This window comes from Anguilla rostrata, chromosome 18 (assembly GCF_018555375.3).
Source record: "Anguilla rostrata isolate EN2019 chromosome 18, ASM1855537v3, whole genome shotgun sequence".
NCBI classification, from domain to species: Eukaryota; Metazoa; Chordata; class Actinopteri; order Anguilliformes; family Anguillidae; genus Anguilla; species Anguilla rostrata.
In genome coordinates this window covers 15,007,220-15,027,052 of record NC_057950.1, presented here as the reverse complement: position 1 = coordinate 15,027,052, position 19,833 = coordinate 15,007,220, and the positions used below count along the sequence as shown (strand labels likewise).

Genomic DNA, 19,833 nt, shown 5'->3' with positions numbered 1-19,833 from the left:
TAAAGGCCATCATATGATCAAGCGCTATATTATTACTGATGCAAAAATACAAGTATTGATTCAGAAACATGAAGTGCAAACATTTCTTGATACCTTTATATATCAGAGATTCTATTTAACTGATCCCTTATTTACATATTTGTTTATTGTTTTGCAGGTTGTGATTGTATTACTGCACAATGGTATATTCATTGAGTGGTGGACAATGCAGTTGGGTGGCCTAAGTATCTTACAGGCTGTACCCACTCTGTAAACATGAAGGGTGAAGAGAAATAAAAATAACAGAATTCTCAAGTAGAACGGAAACAAAATATATAAGCGTGGATTAATTTGAGCCTTCTACTGGGAAATGTGTACTGCATTGCCCAATAGTTTAGTATTATGTCAGTTTCTCTCTGAAAAATACTTTAAATGCAAACCTATAAATCTCAAAGCTTTATCTCTAAACACAATATGAAAAGATGCAAAGATATGAAACAATTGCTCCTTTGTTTAACCTTTAATTTCTGGTTTGTGTACGTGTTGTATGTATGCATCGAGTGCTGCACATATTGCAATAAGACTGTATGTGTGTGTGTGTGGGCTTGCGTGCTAAGGAGGCTGGAGCCAAATGTGGGAGTACACCAGCTGTTCCTCCTTCCTTCCGCCTATTCCCAGTGTGTGTTCTCAGTACAGACAGTCAGCACTTTGTACTAGAAGAAGCTGTTTTTGCTTTCTGTAGCCTGAGTGCAATGTCAGGACCGAGAGGCCCTTCCTGACAACCATAAGCAGATTGGGCGTTCCAGTATCACAGCGCCTATCAATGGTGTAACTCTGCACACCAGCAACCTGAAGCACATGGAAAGGAATGGCCTCTTGGCAGTTCTGAAAGCATTAAAACAAGCCTGCATTACTTGGTCCTTGGCATTCTTGAAAAGTACAGCACAGCACTCTGATACTGTTACAAAAATATTGTACCCATAAACAGTCTTTTAATATTCTCATTCTCCCCAAACGTTTACAAATTTCAGATTTTTAATGTTTTGTCACTACTCAATGTTAAGTTGAAAAAGCTACTGGTATTATTTTTTTATGTTTTAGACTTTTGTTTCCTGATAAGAAATCGTATGGAGTTAAAAAAAAAAAAAAACTTGTAAAGTACATGTAAAATTTGGTTCAAGAACAGAATGTGAAAAATGTTGCCACTGTCCAACCAGGTGACCAATGGCATCATATTGCTGTCGTCACCTCATTTGATGTCTGTGAGCAGTAAGCCTATATCTGTCAGGTAGCTCTCAGTCAGAAGACAGTCACATCTTTTGCAATTGGCAATCTGTGAGCAGAAAACATATTTCTTAAAAACACAGAGCTGTGGGTTTTGTGCAAACAAATAATGGATCTTCATGGATGGTGGAGAAAGGAAATAGCTGTTGGTGGAAAATGTTATAGTCCAAAGTTTTCCTTCTTCATTCAGCTGTACAGTCCCTTATTTTTTAAAATATAAGCATAGTGTTAAATTAGATTAAGCACTTAGCTCTAACTGTAGATAAAACAATCAACAGTGGAACACAAAAGGAAATGCACTGGAAGCTGACAGACTCCCTCTGGAGGCATCATATTGAAAACTGTGGATTTTTTCTCTCCAGGAAGATTGGTTCTCAAAGCAGAGTAGCTCCTACGTACTGCATTTGCTACTCTGGAAATATGCCTTGGATCATCCCGATATCTGTCGATGCTGAGTCCAAGGGGGTAGGGGTGCAGAACATGGCAATTAGTTGGATTCGTGCCCAAATGAAATGATGCTGAAGTATTCTGTTTTGAATTTGAGTCAATGGAATTCCATTTTCAATCCAACCAAGGGCCTGATAGTAATTACACGGCTGGTGGGCCACATGAGGCTCTCAAAGCCTTGTTTTGCAGCTCACAATAATATCCCATCAAGAAGAGGTGTTTAACATATGTATGCAATAAAGTCTCGAATGAGTCCCTGGAAATACACTGCTTAGTTGCAATCTCAACACTGTTTGCACAGTAGATGCAATAGACAGAACAGTAGAGTAGTAAACACCTGAGAACAGATTGTAAGGCCATAAATGCATGCGTGGACATGACACAGTGCTATTCCACTGCAAAAAGCCTAGGGCTTGCCCTAGATGACCAGCTCTCCTACTTCTGGTATTTTTATGATTTCAGGATTTTTTTTTTTTATGGACTCAAAACACTATTATTGCGGTGAAAAGAAGCAGTGGCCGGCAGGCGAGTGTTTCGCAGAAGAACCGCGGGTTGTCTACACTCTCCCGAGCCAGCAGCAGGCTGTAATCGTAAATATTAGCCTACGATATATTTCCCATCAGTGGCGTCACTAGGGTTGGTGTCTAGTGCCGCGACTGATGGGAACTATATTGTAATATTTAGGATTACAGGTAAGAAGAATATATAAATGTTTCGACCCCCCGACCCGTTGTTTTTACCTCTTTTGGGGGAGCCCAAGTGTTAATTAGGGGGGTCAGACCTCTCCAATCCCCGCCGTAATTTGAACACTGGTGTACGATAAAATATTACCGAATACACTCTATGGTCCCCCCCTGCCTAAAATAGCCATTTTTTCTTGTCCAGCGCTTCCAATAAAATTTCACCGGATTACGTCATTCCAGTTTGAACACGGAACGAATACAACAAACAACGGTTGGTAGCAACTCCTAACATTGCCTTTATTGAACACGGTATACTAAAGTAAATATATTTAATGTTTGAAACCAGATGTGTATGTTTAAGTTATTTGTAGTACATTATGGTGGTGAACAGATGTAGGCTACAGTAGCGAATGTGTTTGAGTTGACAAACCGGCAAACGTAAATGGTGCGCACTACTACATTTATGAAAACAGCGTAGGCTACTCGCACCAAAGAACCGCTACCAAAAGCAGATGCAAAGTTAAAACCCGATCTTTTATTTTAAAATAGTGTCTTGAATGAATGGACTGTTCGCTCCGTTACACTGCTATTTAGCTAGTAAGCCAAATAATATGCAATTAACATAGTTAACTTGTCAGGTGACTATGTATAAAGCTAAGCTTAAATTGTGTAGCCTACTATTCCTAATTATATAATATGCTAGCTAGAAATTTCAGCGCGTTTGATTCCACATTTTAATAATGTGGAATTCCACAAACAGATTCAAACCCTAGCTTGTGGAAAGTTATTGTCTGCAGCAATATCCATGGCTTATGTACGGCCAACATATACTTATGTGTTGTTATATTGTCACCATTAGGCTATATGCCATATTCACCATTCATACATTATTCACATAATTTTACATATGTAGCCTAGTCTTTCATATTTCTACTATGTATGATAATAATAATACATTTATTTTTAATGTATTAATACTTTATTAATAATAAAAATATAATCTCAACTATGCTGGACCACTTGTCCTTATACAGGGATCAAGGTGTATCCACTCTACATTACTAACATGACATCGAACTCGAACATGGTGTCTGAGGCCAGCAGCATCAGGGCATCCTCCATTGTCTTGGTCCTGAGCTCTAGGTCACACTGGATGATGCTCAGCTCTCCCTTCACCAGGTTGCGCTACATGTTGGTCATGGGCAGCATGGACAGCAGCTTCTCCCTGGTGTTGAATGTGCTGATTTCTTGGTGTAATAACAATTTGCTAGTGGGATAGGCCATAGGGCAAAATTCCAGCATTAAAAGCAGACCACCTTGATCATTTTGGATGTAATCGCCAGCTTGTGTCTTGATGCCACAGTCCAGAAGATCTCGCGGATGCTTCAATGGAGGATGTGACACACGCAGGCCTGTTAATGACATGCTATTGAGTGTGAAATGTTGAGCAAAGTGGAAAGCAAGTAGCTTCCATGGTTTATGACCGATTAATTTTTTCAGCATACTTGCTCCTTAGTACATTCTAAGAACTCGCAACCCCACGGGACCAAAGACCAGCATGCTGACGTTAAACCTGCAAAAGAATGCAGACAGCCCCAGCAGCAGTGCTGAGATGCCACCTGGAGCCACCTCTCAGCTTTGGAGAAATGCACCACCAATGCAAGCCAGAAGTCCCATGGTCCCAAAGTACTTCCGCACAGCTCTATCAAAGACACACCCAGTAATATTTGGTTTTCTGCCCTCTGCGCAGGTCTTTAGCGAGAAACTCCACCAGGACTGAACTGTGGCTGGACACACTAGTTGTGCTTGGAGCCGACTTGCCCATATCCACTCAGCTCTTCATTAAGTGCAATCCATGGAGCAGTGGCTGCATTGGCTGTACCGCTCACAGTGCTGAGTCCCTGCATGGATGCTGCATAGGAACAGAACCGTCCCAAGACTTCGAGGGACCCTAGACAAAAAATAATTTGGGGGCCCCTCCAAAACATTTGCACCTTCTGACTCTTCTGATGTCAAAGGAAGGCGAGAAGGCGGGGCCCTAGGCGAGATGGTGGGGCCCTAGGCGCAGTGCCTTATCTGCTTAGTGGAAGGGACGGCTCTGCATAGGAAACAGGCTGCAGAAAATGCATCCCCTTGGTAGATAGCCTTCAGCACCCTGACTTCTACGGACAGCTCTCTTCTCCTGTCCTCTGGACAGAACCCCAGCAGCTAAAAGGCTGACCTTGGCAAAAACAGGGTGAAAATAAGCAGCAGAGATATGGGACAATTTTGCTGGCTAAACTCAAATGGAGACATGTTCTATAAAGTGAAAACTGTATGTACAATATACTTAGGTAGGCAAGTAAATGTTGTATTTTGTTGTATTGACTATACTTAAGATTTTTTCTGCGATTAATAAATACTAATACTGCCATTGTACAGCGATAAAAAATTATTCACATTTTTTCTGGTAAATTTTATATTTTTTCTGCTGCAAGTTGAATGACATTCAATGTAAGCATTTACTGTGCAGCTAATAAACATTTCACAAGAATGAGCCCTCTGAAAAGGCCCTCACGCTTTCTCTTATAGTGGACGGATTTGGTTGACTTGCTATGGCATTTTTAATGCTCTGGTTTCCGCAAAATAAATGGAAGAACGACTGGATATACTTAGATTATTAACATGACGCCTTCCACAAGGTGGCAGTCTATGCGCCAAATTGAATTGGCTTCCTTTGAGTCCGGATTAAAGAGATAGTTGACTTTCTGGGGTCTTCAAAATATTATTTTAGTATTAGTGTATATAGGCCTACTTTAAATTGTTTTTGTGTGCGATGGATATTATAGATGTTCTGCCGGCTTTACAATGACCGGTATTAGGGCATTAGGATGGGCATTAATCGGTTCTTCGTGTAAAGCAAGAGAATACACTAAGTAACTCCAATGTAGCTCTAAAATCGACGTTAGGCTTTCAAAGGTTGTAGGCTAAGCGTATAAATAACACGAATATCCTTCAAAAATGTACGTTTAATCTTATTTGCGTTTGGAACTGTTTCCTATGGCAAATGCAACATGGGACAGCTATGCTCAAGAACAATCGGCACGATATAACGTGATATTCATGTTTAGAATTGTGAATAAACCCTATAAAATGAGTGTATCCATATGCACAACCTCTGGAAGCAGATTTACTGTATAAACTATTTTTGGAATAGTATTTTCTTGTATTAGACCACGAATTTCCTAAATCTGGGTGTTGACTGTTTGCTGCATAACGCATCAAAAGTAGCCTACATTGTTGACATTTATAAATTAAAGGGGAAAAGATGAGACAGCTTTTGAGGGCTTCTTGGCCATGTTGGCTCACGTGGAGACTTAATGTCAACTCAGATCAACTTTGCCCTCACTTTGTAAATCAAGAGCTATTATTTAAAAATATTATTTTTTTCTTTGCAATATCTCACACAATAAATAAAGCACAGTCATCTAGACCGTAACCTTTTCTTCGCTCATAAATAAAACAGACTTGAGCGAATGATTTCTTGGCTCCAGATAAAATGCTCTCAAATAGTCTGTTACTGGTATGTTAAGCCGGATACTGCCGGGACGAGAATTTAACCCGTTTGTGATTCTGTAAAAATTAATCGTCCGCTACTGCTTGATCTCGCTCGTTACTTCAAGAGGAAATTATATTTTATTGCTAAAGGAATTTTTGCCCAAAGCTTCTAAAGCTTACCATAAAAATATATTTTATAGGGCAAGTTTATAGATGGAATAACAGTATTTGTTACTTTCAGTGCAGATAGGATATAGGATCCTATAGGATATCGTATAATTCACAAGACGTTACATTTATAATGAATTTCTGCCAGTTAAATGCTACCTTTTCAGTTAAAAGTTAATACTTAATCGCTTAGTTCTAAGATATTGGTTTGCCTGATGCGCTTTTTTTCAAAGACTGTTTATCGGTCTACATCTTCGGTTAGAAAGACGCATTTATTTCAACACAAAATTGGCTGCTTGGACCCTTTCCCGCTCCGAATTCTGTCATATAGGGCCTATTAGCCTATGTATTCAGATTGGTACTAAAAGGGACTGACATCAACAATCATCTAAATTAACATCTTTTGAATTTACATTTGTTTTGTTACCTATAAGACATAGTAAACTGTCCAAAGTCAAAATTTTCAATGAATTATGATAGAGCAGGCCTATGTTGTATACACAAATAAACCCGAGTTAAATCAGCGTTTTACTCCGGAATATACCTACTTAGCCTATTGTAGCCTAATTCAAATGCTGCAGAAGTGGCATAACTGGGATGTATCTGGGAGATCACTTTCAATGTAGCCCCACAGTTTCGACTCAATTGTGTCATTTTTAGTTTCAATTTGAAGGAATATCAACGACCAAACGTGTAGTAGTAGTAAGTAGCCTTGTGTTAGTATTAAGATTAATATTTTTATTAGCATACTATTGTTGTTTTTCTTGTTAGAAAATATATAATTTGGTACTACCAACAAATTTGGTTTTGTGTGCGTGGTGTTTATAGCGTGTAGCCTATAGCCTAATGAATATCAGCCTGTACAAGCATTCATTTTACCTCGATACTTTTACTAGTATTCCTTTGCCTTTTTAATTTGAATTAGGCTTTTCATTGTTGCACGTTATTAACATGGAAGGACTAAACAGTAGGCCTACCTTAGATAATAGGCTATATACTGCATATAGCCTAATAATTACAGCAAAAACGTGTTCCACGTTCTTTATTGTGACAACCACTCATAATTCTTCCGATTATTCAACCAATCATAATTATGTAAATGTAGTGAATAATATCGTTTTACTAGCATTATCGAGTTTACACAGTAGTTCTTTTGTGTGTGTGTGTGTGTGTTAAAGTTCCGAACACAATAAGCACAGAAACACTCATTTTATATTTATGAGCCACTAAAATGCGTCGACATTCATTGGCTAATAGGCTTGCCGTTATTTGAGGTTTTTGCCGTGACTATTTTTTGTTCTAATTGTATTGTCCGTCAGAAATATGAATACGGCTCATTTTGTTGGAATAATTATCGCAGTGTTTTGCCTTAACAATGAAGTCCATGCGCCACAAAAGCAATTAGCCCATCTAAGTTGTAAAACCAAGTCAGAATTGGACAATTCAGTCAATGATGGAATTTAAACTCTAGGAAAATGGACAAAACGAAACAATAATTAATTGTAGGATATAGACTAAACGAAAACAGGACGAATTACCAGCTTTTTCGTGTTCACTTGCCTACACTTGTAATTCGTTATATCAATGTATAGGTCATCATATTTCTAACTTTGTCTAAATTTGATATATTAGCGTAAACTTGATTAAAAGCTTTTAAACGGATCGTTAATTGCAGAGCAGTCAGTGTCTTATCCCGAAGTACTGTGAATTTAAAATCCGAAAATACAGGCTAATAATCGACTCTAAAATGAATGCGAATAATTCTAGCATTTTACAGAATCATTCAGTGCAGTAGAAATACATGTTATGTAGCCTAAATTATTTTACCGACGTGCTCTAAACGTTAAATCTGTATAGTTTTATTTATTTAGGACATCGGAATCCATATTCCTTGTCAGTGGTTGCTCAGAAACGTGCTTACTTGTCTTGTAGCCTTCAGTTTAAGGATTCATTGTCTTTTGAAGTTTTAAAATAGGCTATCGGTACATCCAAAATCACTAAAAAGTAGCATTTGAACCGTATCTCTTGACAGGCAACGTTGTGCTCTTTACAAAAATTTTACTTCACACGAGTATGATAAACGATGTATAGACAAGCAGGGGATGTTTCGTTTAAATTCAAAGACTACTAAAAAGAAGGGCATTTGGCTTGGATAAATCTATTCTGAAATGGCAGTGAAGTGGGGGGTTAAGATAAAGGGTGACTGTTTGGTAGACTTCCAACGGCTTTCGTCTCCGTACCCCAGGTAGCAGAAGATCAGACGGATATCAGATGAAGGACCTTCTTAAAAAGAATATAGTGAACTTGCAAAAACTATGAGTTAGTATTTTAACGGGCAATAAAACATGCGATGCTTGAAAGATAGCCTACAGCTTTTCTTCCTGCTGTATTGAAAACAGTGCTGCCAGGATTCCGAGAGCTGAAATCAACAATCAAGATTCGATCTTGGCCTAATAATATTAGGCTATGTTAGAGAATTAATTTTAAACGAGGCGCTGCCAATCAACCGTTACACTCGACATACTACATTGGTCCGGTTCCAATCCCCATACTTTTATTTTCTTAACGTACACTCCAAAGTCCAGTCCAGTATTTTTGCTCAACCACAGTTGCCGCATCTTTGGAGACAAAGTAAGCCTACATTGTGTTATTGGACGGAACAAGGTGTGTAAAAGACTGTGAATTAGACTGTGAATAGAAGTGGTTGAGGAACACATTTTAATATTCTATTTTATCTCCGTGTATTTCAAATGGAGGTTTAAATGTAGTTTCTGAACCGATGCCATGTACGCGAATATTTTCAAAAGTAGGCCTATACTTTTGTTATTTTCCTGGGGTTCATAAACCACTGTGCCGCCCTGTCAAAGTTCATTTGAACGACTTAAAATGATAGCAGCTGTCATCTTTACTGAAACCGTGTCTGGGGCGCGGTAGATATCAAAGCCTAACTAGGTAGGCTACTGAATGCGGAGCCTGTGCGTATTCTTGCTCCAGCATAGAACACGACTGCTGGCTGTCTGGCGCGCCATCGGATTCCACGAGAAGGTCACACAATACGAGGTGTTGCGAAGTAGTTATTTAACAATTTGCACATAAATCCTATATCACCACAAGTTATACTGAATGATAGCTCGTGAACGGAGCGTCCGGAAACAAACAGGGCATAATTAAAATTATTACTATTAATATTAGTCCATAGATTCAATCTAACCGCACTGCAGCAAACACTTTGATTTATGCGAACAATTTTCCGTTACTTTACGGTAAATGTGCAAGAATACATGATTGAATCCAGTCGCAAAACTCAATTGCAACCTGTCAAAATGGATGGGACTGAAACTGATCGATATTTGACAGCGAAACAGTAAAACAAATGTGTTGTCCTTAACTAGACACGGAGTTGTGTGTTAATATGTGTTGCGAAGTAGTTTTTAACGATAAAAAACGACACGTTATGTTATGTGTTTTAACGCATCTGTTTTGATAGAATTTTTTGTGTATTGTTATTAACATCTTTAGTTTTCACCAGAAGTTCCATTCGAAATATTTGTCAAAACAAACACCGAATTGCTTTGTTCAGTACGCGACAATTGCTTCTATTTAACCGGTCAGGCCCAGCTGTGCCCACTAATGAGCACAAGGCTAAAAATAACGAGTACATATTTTGGGGGAATGTATAATGCAGACTTCTCGAAATATTTCCTCATTCTTTACGTGCCCAGAGAAAATCAGACTTTCAGTCACTTTCCACAACCAGCACCTACAAATCGTGGATTATAGTGCGGTTATGATTATTTGTAATTTTTTGCAATCAATTATTTGTTGCGCAACGTATGCCGTGACAAATCCAGTGCGACTAAAAATGCATAAACCGAAAGAACAAAAAAGTGACTGAAGTTGCATTTTTTTATGCCTTAAATTTGGGAACTGAATGATTCAAATAGCCTAGGCTACACAATTTTGTTTAGGCTCGCTGCACGAGAACATTAAAGATTCAATTAAACCGAGGGGAATTGAATCCAATATGCAAATAAGAAAGTATTTCGTGTTATTAAAGATTTCTGACAAGTTAAAACTCCATTATTTTTACATTTTGGTTTCGTTGTATTAAGAGCATTTTTAGATAGCTCTGATTTCAAACTGGTTTCATGTCACCTTTGTAGGCAAAGAACACAAGCTACGATTAGTGCTTTATAAGGTCTTCCTCTGGGAGATAAAATCCCACGTTTTGCGACATCCATGGTTTTCGGTCTCTTAAAATCTGGAAAGGTTAAAAAAAGATTTATACCTGTGTTATTTATTTATATATTTATTTTTAAGACGGGTTTTTAGTCGTCAAACCTAAAATCAGGGTTCATATCACCATATTAACACTGTTATATGCCTCATATTTGTACATAAAAAACATTTTAGTGCGATTTAAAACGTTGATTTTTCAACGTTATTAAAACGTATTACGGCTATATCACAACAGCTGTTTTGGCTCATATTATCCCGTATTAGCAGTCAAAAAGAAGAAAAAAAAACAGTTTTTAGTTACAGGCGAATCGATTTAACATTAGACGTGTGGAGCCCAATAAGCTACACTGGTGTGCTGGCCATGTTGGTTATTTGTATAAAATACACAGCTAATAGCCTAATATTCGGTTAAACAGGTAGGCCTAATTCGCCAAAGTGAAAAACCAACACTAGATCGTTTTGTGTATCACAAGTAGGCTCATTTTAAGTCGTCCAAACAATAAATAAATAAATAAATAAATAAATAAATAAATAAATAAAAGACCGTCCGTGTCATTTGGCCATTGCTGTGATTTGTTAAATGAACTCTGTATTTTGCAATGAGAATATGAGTAACATATTTAGGTCGTTACTTCACAATATAGGATAGGCCTATATTACAAGTTATTAAAGTTTTTTTGCGAAGGACTACTGCATTGTTGAAGTATCTGCTGTAATTATGCTAACATGCAGGCTAGTCTTGTCTTGGTATCCCTCCTGTTTGCGTGTGATTACATCACCAGTCATGGCCTCATTTTGCTCAAGTAAAAATTTCCGGAACCAGCCATTTAAAAGATTGCAATGCAACCTTTGATTTAATGGCAAATTCTCCAAATTAAACCCCTCCTAAACCACGAAGTTTACATAAATAGGCCTATGACTAATAAATGAAGATTACGACTGGGGCTTGAGGTCGTCTTCAGCAACATCAACATGATAACCATCACAGCCTATTTATTTATTTGATATATATCTTTCTATAATAGAAAGTCGAGGCATATCGAACATGTATAGGATTTTTAATTGAGTATAGAATGTTGTAGCTTATGATTTTACAAGCCAACAGTAGAACTTTTTTTTATAAAGATATGCTCATGGAAGAGTACGCTACAAGTATAATGTGAAAGTATCTTGGAGGGCATTTGCAAAAAATGCAGCTCTCTAAAAGCTCAATTGCTAAAATAGTATATATCCCCAACAACGCGGCTATATAAGGTAAATGAATTGAGACACCCGTGTGGTGAGTTAGACTACCTTTGAAAACAGTTGGTAATTATGTAGACTACATTTTAACAATTATCAAAACAGGGTGAACTCCCACCATGAATAATTTTTTCATTGTTTCAAACAGAAAGTTGGAGATTGTCTCCTATGTCATATGCTAGTTTGCAGACATAGAAGCCACATATCTGTATTTGCGAATGCAATGAATTATTGTAGTTGTTTTCTTTCTTTAAAAACATGCTCCATGGAATGCTGGTTCACTCTGTATGGCCTTGATCACAAGTCACAATTCTACTGGACTGATGAGGACTAGTTTGTTTCAACTGGCTTATATTGCAGGCTACACTCGAACGTTTTATTGCCGCGTGTTTCCAGTGTGACAGATTTACAAAAGATAATAACTTTGAACCATAAGCGTCGTATGGTTTCTTCGGTTAAATATTTGTGCTTTTCCCAGTACACTTTCATGAAATAGACTGATCACTAACAGGATGCATTCACAACGTAGGCCAGTTGCTATTTTTTGACGCGTGTGGGTTGGCCAATATGCAATTTTTTGACGGTTGGTCTACTGTCAGATATTTGTAGTCTACAACCCCAAATTATGTTCTGCTTACAAACTACTGTGCCTGCGATTCTGTTACTACCATTGTGGAGTTGTAGTCTATTTCAAACGACACATTACCAGGTTATAACGAGTCTTCAGATGATTTATGAAATTGTCTAATCGCACAGCTAATGTTTTATACATTCGTATTAGCGTCGTTTAGTTTTAGTTAAGTTACACTATTGAGCTCGTCATTGACTGAAATATGTACATTCATAACATTTTAGTAGGCTAGGTCAATATATCACAGTTTGTTTTAAGTGTAAGCATGTAGCCTAACCAGCCATCTTTAAAAGTTAGACAGTATTGGTCATTTACGTTGAATGGTTGAATGACTAGTCTATTGTCCAAGTCAAGAACTGAGCTGGAATAAACAGGTGATATTTAGGAGAGGTGTTAATTTCAAGCAAGAAGAGACAGGAGAGACTCTAGCCTCTTTTGAACTGGTTCATTTAGCGCTGTCAGAATGTCGTAAAACACTACGGCCTGGGCAGGGCTGGAAACCTGATCATTAAGCTGCGCAATGCGCATTTATCCTGACTCCCCGTACATGAGTAATGGTTGTCCTGATCATACAATCTTTCTCCTCCAAATCCCCCAGGGTAAAATGTGAGCCACCTTACCTTTAAGAACAAGCGCTGTTTCTCCGAGAGGGGCGGTGCTCGGTCTGCACTGCTCCTGGCACCAGCAAACTAGAGGCTGGCCCGGGGCGTGAGTTTCCCTCACCAACTCCAAAACTCTAGGGGGGGGGGGGGAAAGGGAGAAAAACAGAAAGGAAGATATAAACAGATATCCTCGCTCACGGAGAGGGACATTCGGACTTAAGGTAGCTTTTTTCTCACTTTTTTTTTCTAAAGCCACACAGCAGGGTATCGGTCTCAGAGCTCCGCCCGGTGTTCAGTAGATGAAGATGCCGCAACGCTACCTCTTCCCCATCTTCGGCTCTTCTTTGTGGTTGGCATCCATTGCGTTGATGGTGCAGCCCTTGATATCTACAGCTGCTACCTACAGGAGACCTACGTCTGGAGGGAAAAGACGGGGCTTTATGGAAAGAACACTAATTCTTCTAGATGTGAACACTCGGAGTCCAGTTAAGATTTTGAATGAAAACTTCCTTTCCTTACAGTTGGATCCTTCTATCATTAAAGACGGATGGCTGGACTTTCTAAGGTATTTAGCCTTAATCGATCTTTCCTTCACGCTTCGCAAATATGTTTTTCTGCTAATATTTTATGCTGCTGATATTATCGGATTTGGTTTTTAATAACAGAAATGCAATGCTTATGAAGGATTTAAGATGGGATTGAACAAAGCATGAAGAAAGTTGGACATTAAACATTTTCGAGAATGCTGAATCGAATGGTTTAAACATGTTGGTTTAAAATAATAAAAATAGACAAACCAAACAGTTTTTTAAATTTATTTCGCTTCTGCCTGAAATGTGATAAAATTGCCGAGTAGGCCCGAAATTGTCCTTGGGGGACATTTTAAAATGTGTCCTTATATATCAGATTTCCGTTTTAAACTGACTGAAGGTTGCTGCTATGATGATATACGTTTCCTATGCGGTAGCCTATTTTAAAATCCTATTTTTCACTGACGTGTTGACGATAGAATTTTATTTTATCGCCATGTGACATTTAAAAAATTTATAGCCTACAGTCCTTGCTTATGGACACGTCCTAGCAAATATTTAATAAATGCTAACAACATTAGGACATTCCGTGAGTACATTTATAGTAGGCTGTTTTGCCACATCGTAATGCCTTGGCAATAATAATACTGATAATACATGGAATATAGAAACCACGGGGTTTGGGACGAATGGGTGGAGTAGCAAAGGCTACTTTTACTACCATTAAGTTCCTTCTGAAGTCCCTGTGACATTAGCTTTGCATTTAGGGATGGAACGAAAGCTCCAACATTGCTACAACTGGGAGACGCAGCTTGGAGGAGGGGGCATGACCTTTGAACTTCAATATCGTTTGCGATAATTACTTTGATTGTTTATTCGATAGGTCATTTTCAAAGTGATGAAAACGATTATGAGCGGTTAAGGTTAGAGAAAGGAAATTTGGTGTGAATGATGGAAAAACCATGTAAATCACGACCTGGAAGTGAATAGATTCAAACTTGATACAAGCAAAGTCTTCATTGCAATGCTGTTGAGATTCTTTCATATAATCGACAAAATGCGTACTTTGGTCGTTCATAAATGACCGAAATCAATCCAGCCACCAGAGACTTCCAATCGGTTTACGCTAATAAAGTTTTTTTTTCTAATGAAACGTGCAGGCAAAAGCGAGATATTGTTGATTACACGACGCAAATGTTCAGTTAAACGCCACTTTTGGTGAGTAAATAGTGCTCAGTTTTATGTAAATGTTGCCAGTTTAACAACGTGTATGCACGTTCCCTTCCTAGTACCAGGCGCAGTACAGTGCATTGCGACATGGTCTTCGGAGAATTTTTTCCCTTATTTGTACCCAGAATATAGCGGAAGATCGCAGCCTCTTAGTGCTAAGCGTTTGGCACGGTTGTTAGTGACATACTCTGACATTTTTTGTTTTCTCTCTGCACAGCTATTGTAGTTCACATTGTTTATTTCTAACCATGGGGCCTGATGGCTTTGTTTTTCCTGAATAAATATAAATGGTCGCTATACCTACGTTCAGTGCACTCACGCTGTATTTACACATTCTGTAAACGCAATATGTTATTTTGTTCACTCAAACAAAAGCATTATCTATAAAGCCTTTCAATGCTTTATGGTTCCTGCCATTTATGCCGACACACTTGCTTCCCGTGCGAAAAATAATGGTTACAATTGAGTAAAATCTGGATACAAATGGAGTTTCCTGCGTATAAGGGAAAATGACATTTCGGCGATGGCAGTCTTAGATTTCGGCCTACATTTTTAGAAAGAAGTTTTGTTACTTCTTAACGAGCTAAGTAGGAAGTGAATCTACCAATGAGTTTATTTAGCTTTTTAATTAACTGTATAATAATGGTAACACCCTCATCTCTTATATTGTTTATTTTTTCTATTTGGGCCTATATCGACCCAAATAGAAGAAATAATTAGGCCTACTTTTCACGCTGTTTTAACAAATTAAATAACTCGATATCCCTGACTAAAATCATTAGGCAGGATAAGCTATTAATACGTGTGATTTATTACACAATCATAAGATATATGAATTAGCTTCTTATTCGCTTGTATTTATATACTACATTTTTAAATTGCACTCCCAATCACTATCAATAGCCTATAATAGATTTTTTAGCTTTCAAGAACGATACAAACTTGTAGACTATAACTATGACTATTTTATTTCCATAAAATAAAAATATTTTCCATTGTATAGGCTTAAAGATTTGAAACACAGATGACCCCATATCAGCACAACTATTTAATGCTAGCGTCCAGTTTGACATTTTGATCAATCCTGTGCAACAAGCCCTTTTAGAGGGCCGTAACGGCCGTACAGAAAATGGAAAATAAAAAATATTTTTTTTGAATACTGACTAACCGATACCCCAGTGATCTGCAGAAAAATACCTTTACACCGAGTCTGACTTAGTTGCATTTTTAAGATTGCCACTCAAATATACAGTTTCGTCGAAAGTGGTATAGGCGTTATTGCGGTTCCACAGCGAGTCTGGTGAGCATACCACTACATATAGCCCCTCGAGTCCTCTTCTTATACTGATACACCTGTTTTCACAAATAGGCTACACGCTACATGGTCGTGAACTGAATGTTTTTTTTTTTCATTTGTACTCGCATTATTTTTAGTGTACTTACAATTCTGAAACCTCAAACTAAATGCAATATATTTATGCAATGCTGCACCGCGTTCGTATGGTTTTACAGATTCTACTGAACGAAACGACATGATTTTCAATCTAAAAAAGCTTCATAAATTGAGGTTATTGTCCTTTACTAATTAATGAGAACCTCTTAGTGTAAACTCGATTTTTATATTTTTCCTGCTTTTGTGAATCACGGCTGACCTTGAAATGTGACCTGCAGAGGGAGTAATCCAAACGTCAGTGTTTTTTCTTCACACAAAGGTCACGCGAACATCCTATGTCCAGCATGCACTGCAGATAATCTTTAACAAAATTGCGGGGTTGGTGCGGGTATAAATTCTGAAATTTGCACATCTCATTCTCATAATGTGAAGCAGTTTACGTAGACTGTTTTTCACTCGAACAGATTGTGAGTTTGTAAATTCTCACGTTGTGAGCAATATCAACGAGAATGTTGAATAATTTTTTTTGATTTGTTGAATGACAGGCCTGGCAACACATTTGTATACTTTGCATGGCATTTCAGTATTAATATAAGTAGAAAAGCTTTTGAATATTAGTCAGTTTTTTTTATTTAAAATTTAAGTTGCTGCAAAGGTGGGAACTGTAGTTTACAGGAAAAATCTTAGCATATTTTATCGTGTGATAAGAATTTTATGTGGTATTAATTGTATGAACAGTGATGTAAAATATAGGCGATGTGAACAATCCAACTTATTTAGACACATATTAACATGTTTCAGGAGAACAGGGCAAATGGATCCTGCATATGATTACATGTACATACACTTTTATTCCTCAAATAAATATTTTTAAAAGCCATGTACATAACACAGAAAATACAGTACTCACTTTATGCCCCTATTCAAAATGAAGGAGAACGTGCATTAGTCAGATTGAATCTGAGTCTTGAAGTTGCTCATTGCACAGAGAAAGAGCCATGTTACATTGAGTGACCACTGAGTGGGATTCAGTATTACAAAAGAGTCTCCATCTCCAAATGCAGGCAAACAGGCTATTGAACACTTAAATAAAAGTATGTTTAACCCAAGAGCTGTTCAATTTGCAATGCTGTTTCATAAGGCTTGCTCTTGTTGAGGCAAATGGATTGGCAAATTGAATCTTTGTTTTTCTTCCAGGCCAAAAGTGTTGTGGCCATTAATACATTGTTCAAACGAATGCTGGAATTGTATGAGAGGGAAGTAAAACATATGTTTTAGTGGAAATGTTGTCCCCTCTGTAGTTTAACGGTAGTACATGGGCATTTAAAATGGTTTTATTGATATGTACATCAAGACGGGTGCGTATTATCATGGCTACACAGGTCCATTAAGCTTGAAAGAATATTTTTCGAAATTGATTCCATATTGTTTAGTGGGCTGTCATGCAGATAGAAAGTAACGTTTCTTCACAATACAAAGTATTCTTCGGTCATCCACTACAAGTGTTCGAATTACCCCGAAGCTTTTGGGGGTGCCCACCCTCCCACTGCCAAAAATGACGACTCTGACACAATAGGCTGTTACACGGATATTTACTGCAAAATTGCTTCAACCAGTCGGGTACGAGGATTATGTGAATGAATCACGCCGTCAGAGCAAATATGCCTGTTGATGAACAATAAATAATCTGCGCGGGTTATAACTTCTGTTATATGTATATGGAAAGCACTTTGAACTGCATTCACTTGTATGAAAGGAACTATATAAATAAAGTTTGACTGATTGATTGGTAACGTTAAATCATCAGAGCGAGCCATGCTACAATCCAACCACTGCACAACGAGCAATGCCAATGTCATCGCTCGCCTCTAGGCTAGTCTCAAAGTAGCCTCTTTTCCTTATTGGCACCTTCCCAGGTTTCAACGAATCTGAAAGACGATGGCCTGTCTAGAGCCATTACCTCGCTAAAGGTTTTCGGTTGAAATTCCAATAGAGGTCCATTAGTGTCCAAAAACAGAAGTGCGCTCGAACTCTGCTCCCATAAACGGTTTAGGGTCTTGCTATCACTGTCACTGAGCGCAGAGAAACCTCTTTCACACTTAGCAGAGCTGGGTAGAAAGGTTTTAGCGGACACCTCACGGTTTGTGTCACCCACTGCGCCGCTGTTAGCGGTGGATGCAACAGGTCTTCGATTTCATGATGAGATACAGAGCGAGATGGACTGGGGGACTGCTGGGAGGTGGTAACGGGGAGAAGAGTTGCAGCGAGTTCTAGGCCTACTGGCTATACCGCCAGTTTCATTGACATTCCCGCTAACGATAGCTTGGCTGTGGTTACTAACCTCACTTGTTAACGCGATCTGATCATGGTGGTTTTCTCGTCGTTATTTTTCTTTGACCTTTTCGTAAAACACAATTTTGTTAGATTAATTTGCTCTCGTTGCGACATTGTCATCAGTTTTGCTCGACTTGAATCTTTTGCTCGTCGCACACAGCTGACTTGTTTCCACCCAAGTTTGATGGCAATTGTAACATTAGGCTCAGCTGTCATTTGATCCTGGAAACGCGAAATAAGTGCGATCCGATAATTGAATCGGCTAATAAAACAGTCCCTTTAGTGGTGTAGCTGAACATTACACCCACTGTGCTGACAGTCTGCATTTTAACCTCATATTCATAGTTATATTTAAAATCCAATGTCCTGGAGTACAGAGCCAAAACAACAAAATTGTGCCTCTGTCCCAATACTTTTGCATGCGTCCTTGCGTCTTTGTGTAAGTTTCTGTATCAAGTGAGCTCCATAATATTTAGGACAAAGACAAAACAATTTTTTTCTTCATTTGGCTCTGTACTCCACAATTCTGTATTTATAATCAAACAGTTCACATGTGGTTAAGCTGCACGTCCTCAGGTTTTATTTAAGGGCATTTAAAAATATAAATTAATAATATTAATGATATGTAAAAGGTAGTTGATATGTTTAGGACTCTGTTGCATATCATTCGCATACAATGACTGCTAGAAGTCTGTGACCCATAGACATCACAATGTACTGAGTATATTCTCTGGTGATGCTCAGCCAGAGCTGTACTGCAGCCATGTTCAGCTCCTTCTTGTTTTGGTGGTTAGCTGCCTTAAGTCTTCTTTGCAGCGTATGAACCGCATGTTCAGTTGGATTCAGTTCAGTTGAATGACTTGGCCAGTCAAGAATTTTTCCAGTTTTTGGTTTTGAAAAACTTTGTTGCTTTAACAATGTATGGGATTATTGTGTTGCTGTAGGATGAGGCGCCGTCCAATGAGTTTGGAGGCATTTGCTTGAACTTGAGCAGATAAGTTGTTTCTCTAGACTTCAGATTTCATTCTGCTGCTGCCATCAGCAGTTACATCATCAATGAAGACGGGGGTGCTGGACATACAAACCCAAATCATAACACCGCAACCACGTTTCGCAGTTGGGGGGAGGGCATCCTTGGCTGTTCCTTTTGGCCTACACACTTTGCTCTTGCCATCACTCTGATACATGTGAATGTGTATGTATACATTCAATGTGACTAAAGTGCAGATTCTCAGCTTCTACTATTTATGAATGTGTGTGTGTATATATATATATATATCTCAACAAAGACACTGGGTAACTTCACTTAAATGGAATAACCTGTAGATATATATATATATATATATATATATATATATGTGTGTATATGTATGTATATATATATGTGTGTATATGTATGTATGTATTCTAAAGTATTTTTGGTTTTCCGTTTTGCTCTGCTGATTTATGTATATGTGTTGAAGAATGCTATCACAATGATTGTGGAGGATTTTTTATTCCACGAGGACCAGGTGTTGAACACTTCAACATGTTA

The 19,833-nt window shown here is 38.1% G+C and overlaps 1 protein-coding gene and 2 long non-coding RNA genes across 5 annotated transcripts in view; 2 read left to right on the top strand and 1 right to left on the bottom strand.

Annotated features, from left to right (window-relative positions):
- Positions 1-2,352: 2,352 nt before the first annotated feature.
- Positions 2,353-4,681, top strand: LOC135244717 (uncharacterized). Its single transcript, XR_010327040.1, has 2 exons — positions 2,353-2,664; positions 4,144-4,681. It is a non-coding gene; the product is annotated as an uncharacterized LOC135244717 (long non-coding RNA).
- Positions 4,682-12,825: 8,144 nt separating this feature from the next.
- Positions 12,826-14,131, bottom strand: LOC135244718 (uncharacterized). The gene is made up of 3 exons (XR_010327041.1): positions 14,064-14,131; positions 13,050-13,229; positions 12,826-12,946 (listed from the first exon to the last, which is right to left on the bottom strand). It is a non-coding gene; the product is annotated as an uncharacterized LOC135244718 (long non-coding RNA).
- Positions 13,112-19,833, top strand: part of hpse2 (heparanase 2) — a 100,982-nt gene continuing 94,260 nt past the window's right edge. For 2 of the 3 annotated variants that reach the window (XM_064317224.1, XM_064317223.1), the window contains exon 1: positions 13,112-13,377. In XM_064317224.1, the coding sequence (XP_064173294.1) occupies positions 13,112-13,377 (266 nt within the window). Of the gene's footprint in view, positions 13,378-14,270; positions 14,561-19,833 lie in introns of those variants that run through there. The other variant, XM_064317225.1, reaches the window with a different exon arrangement.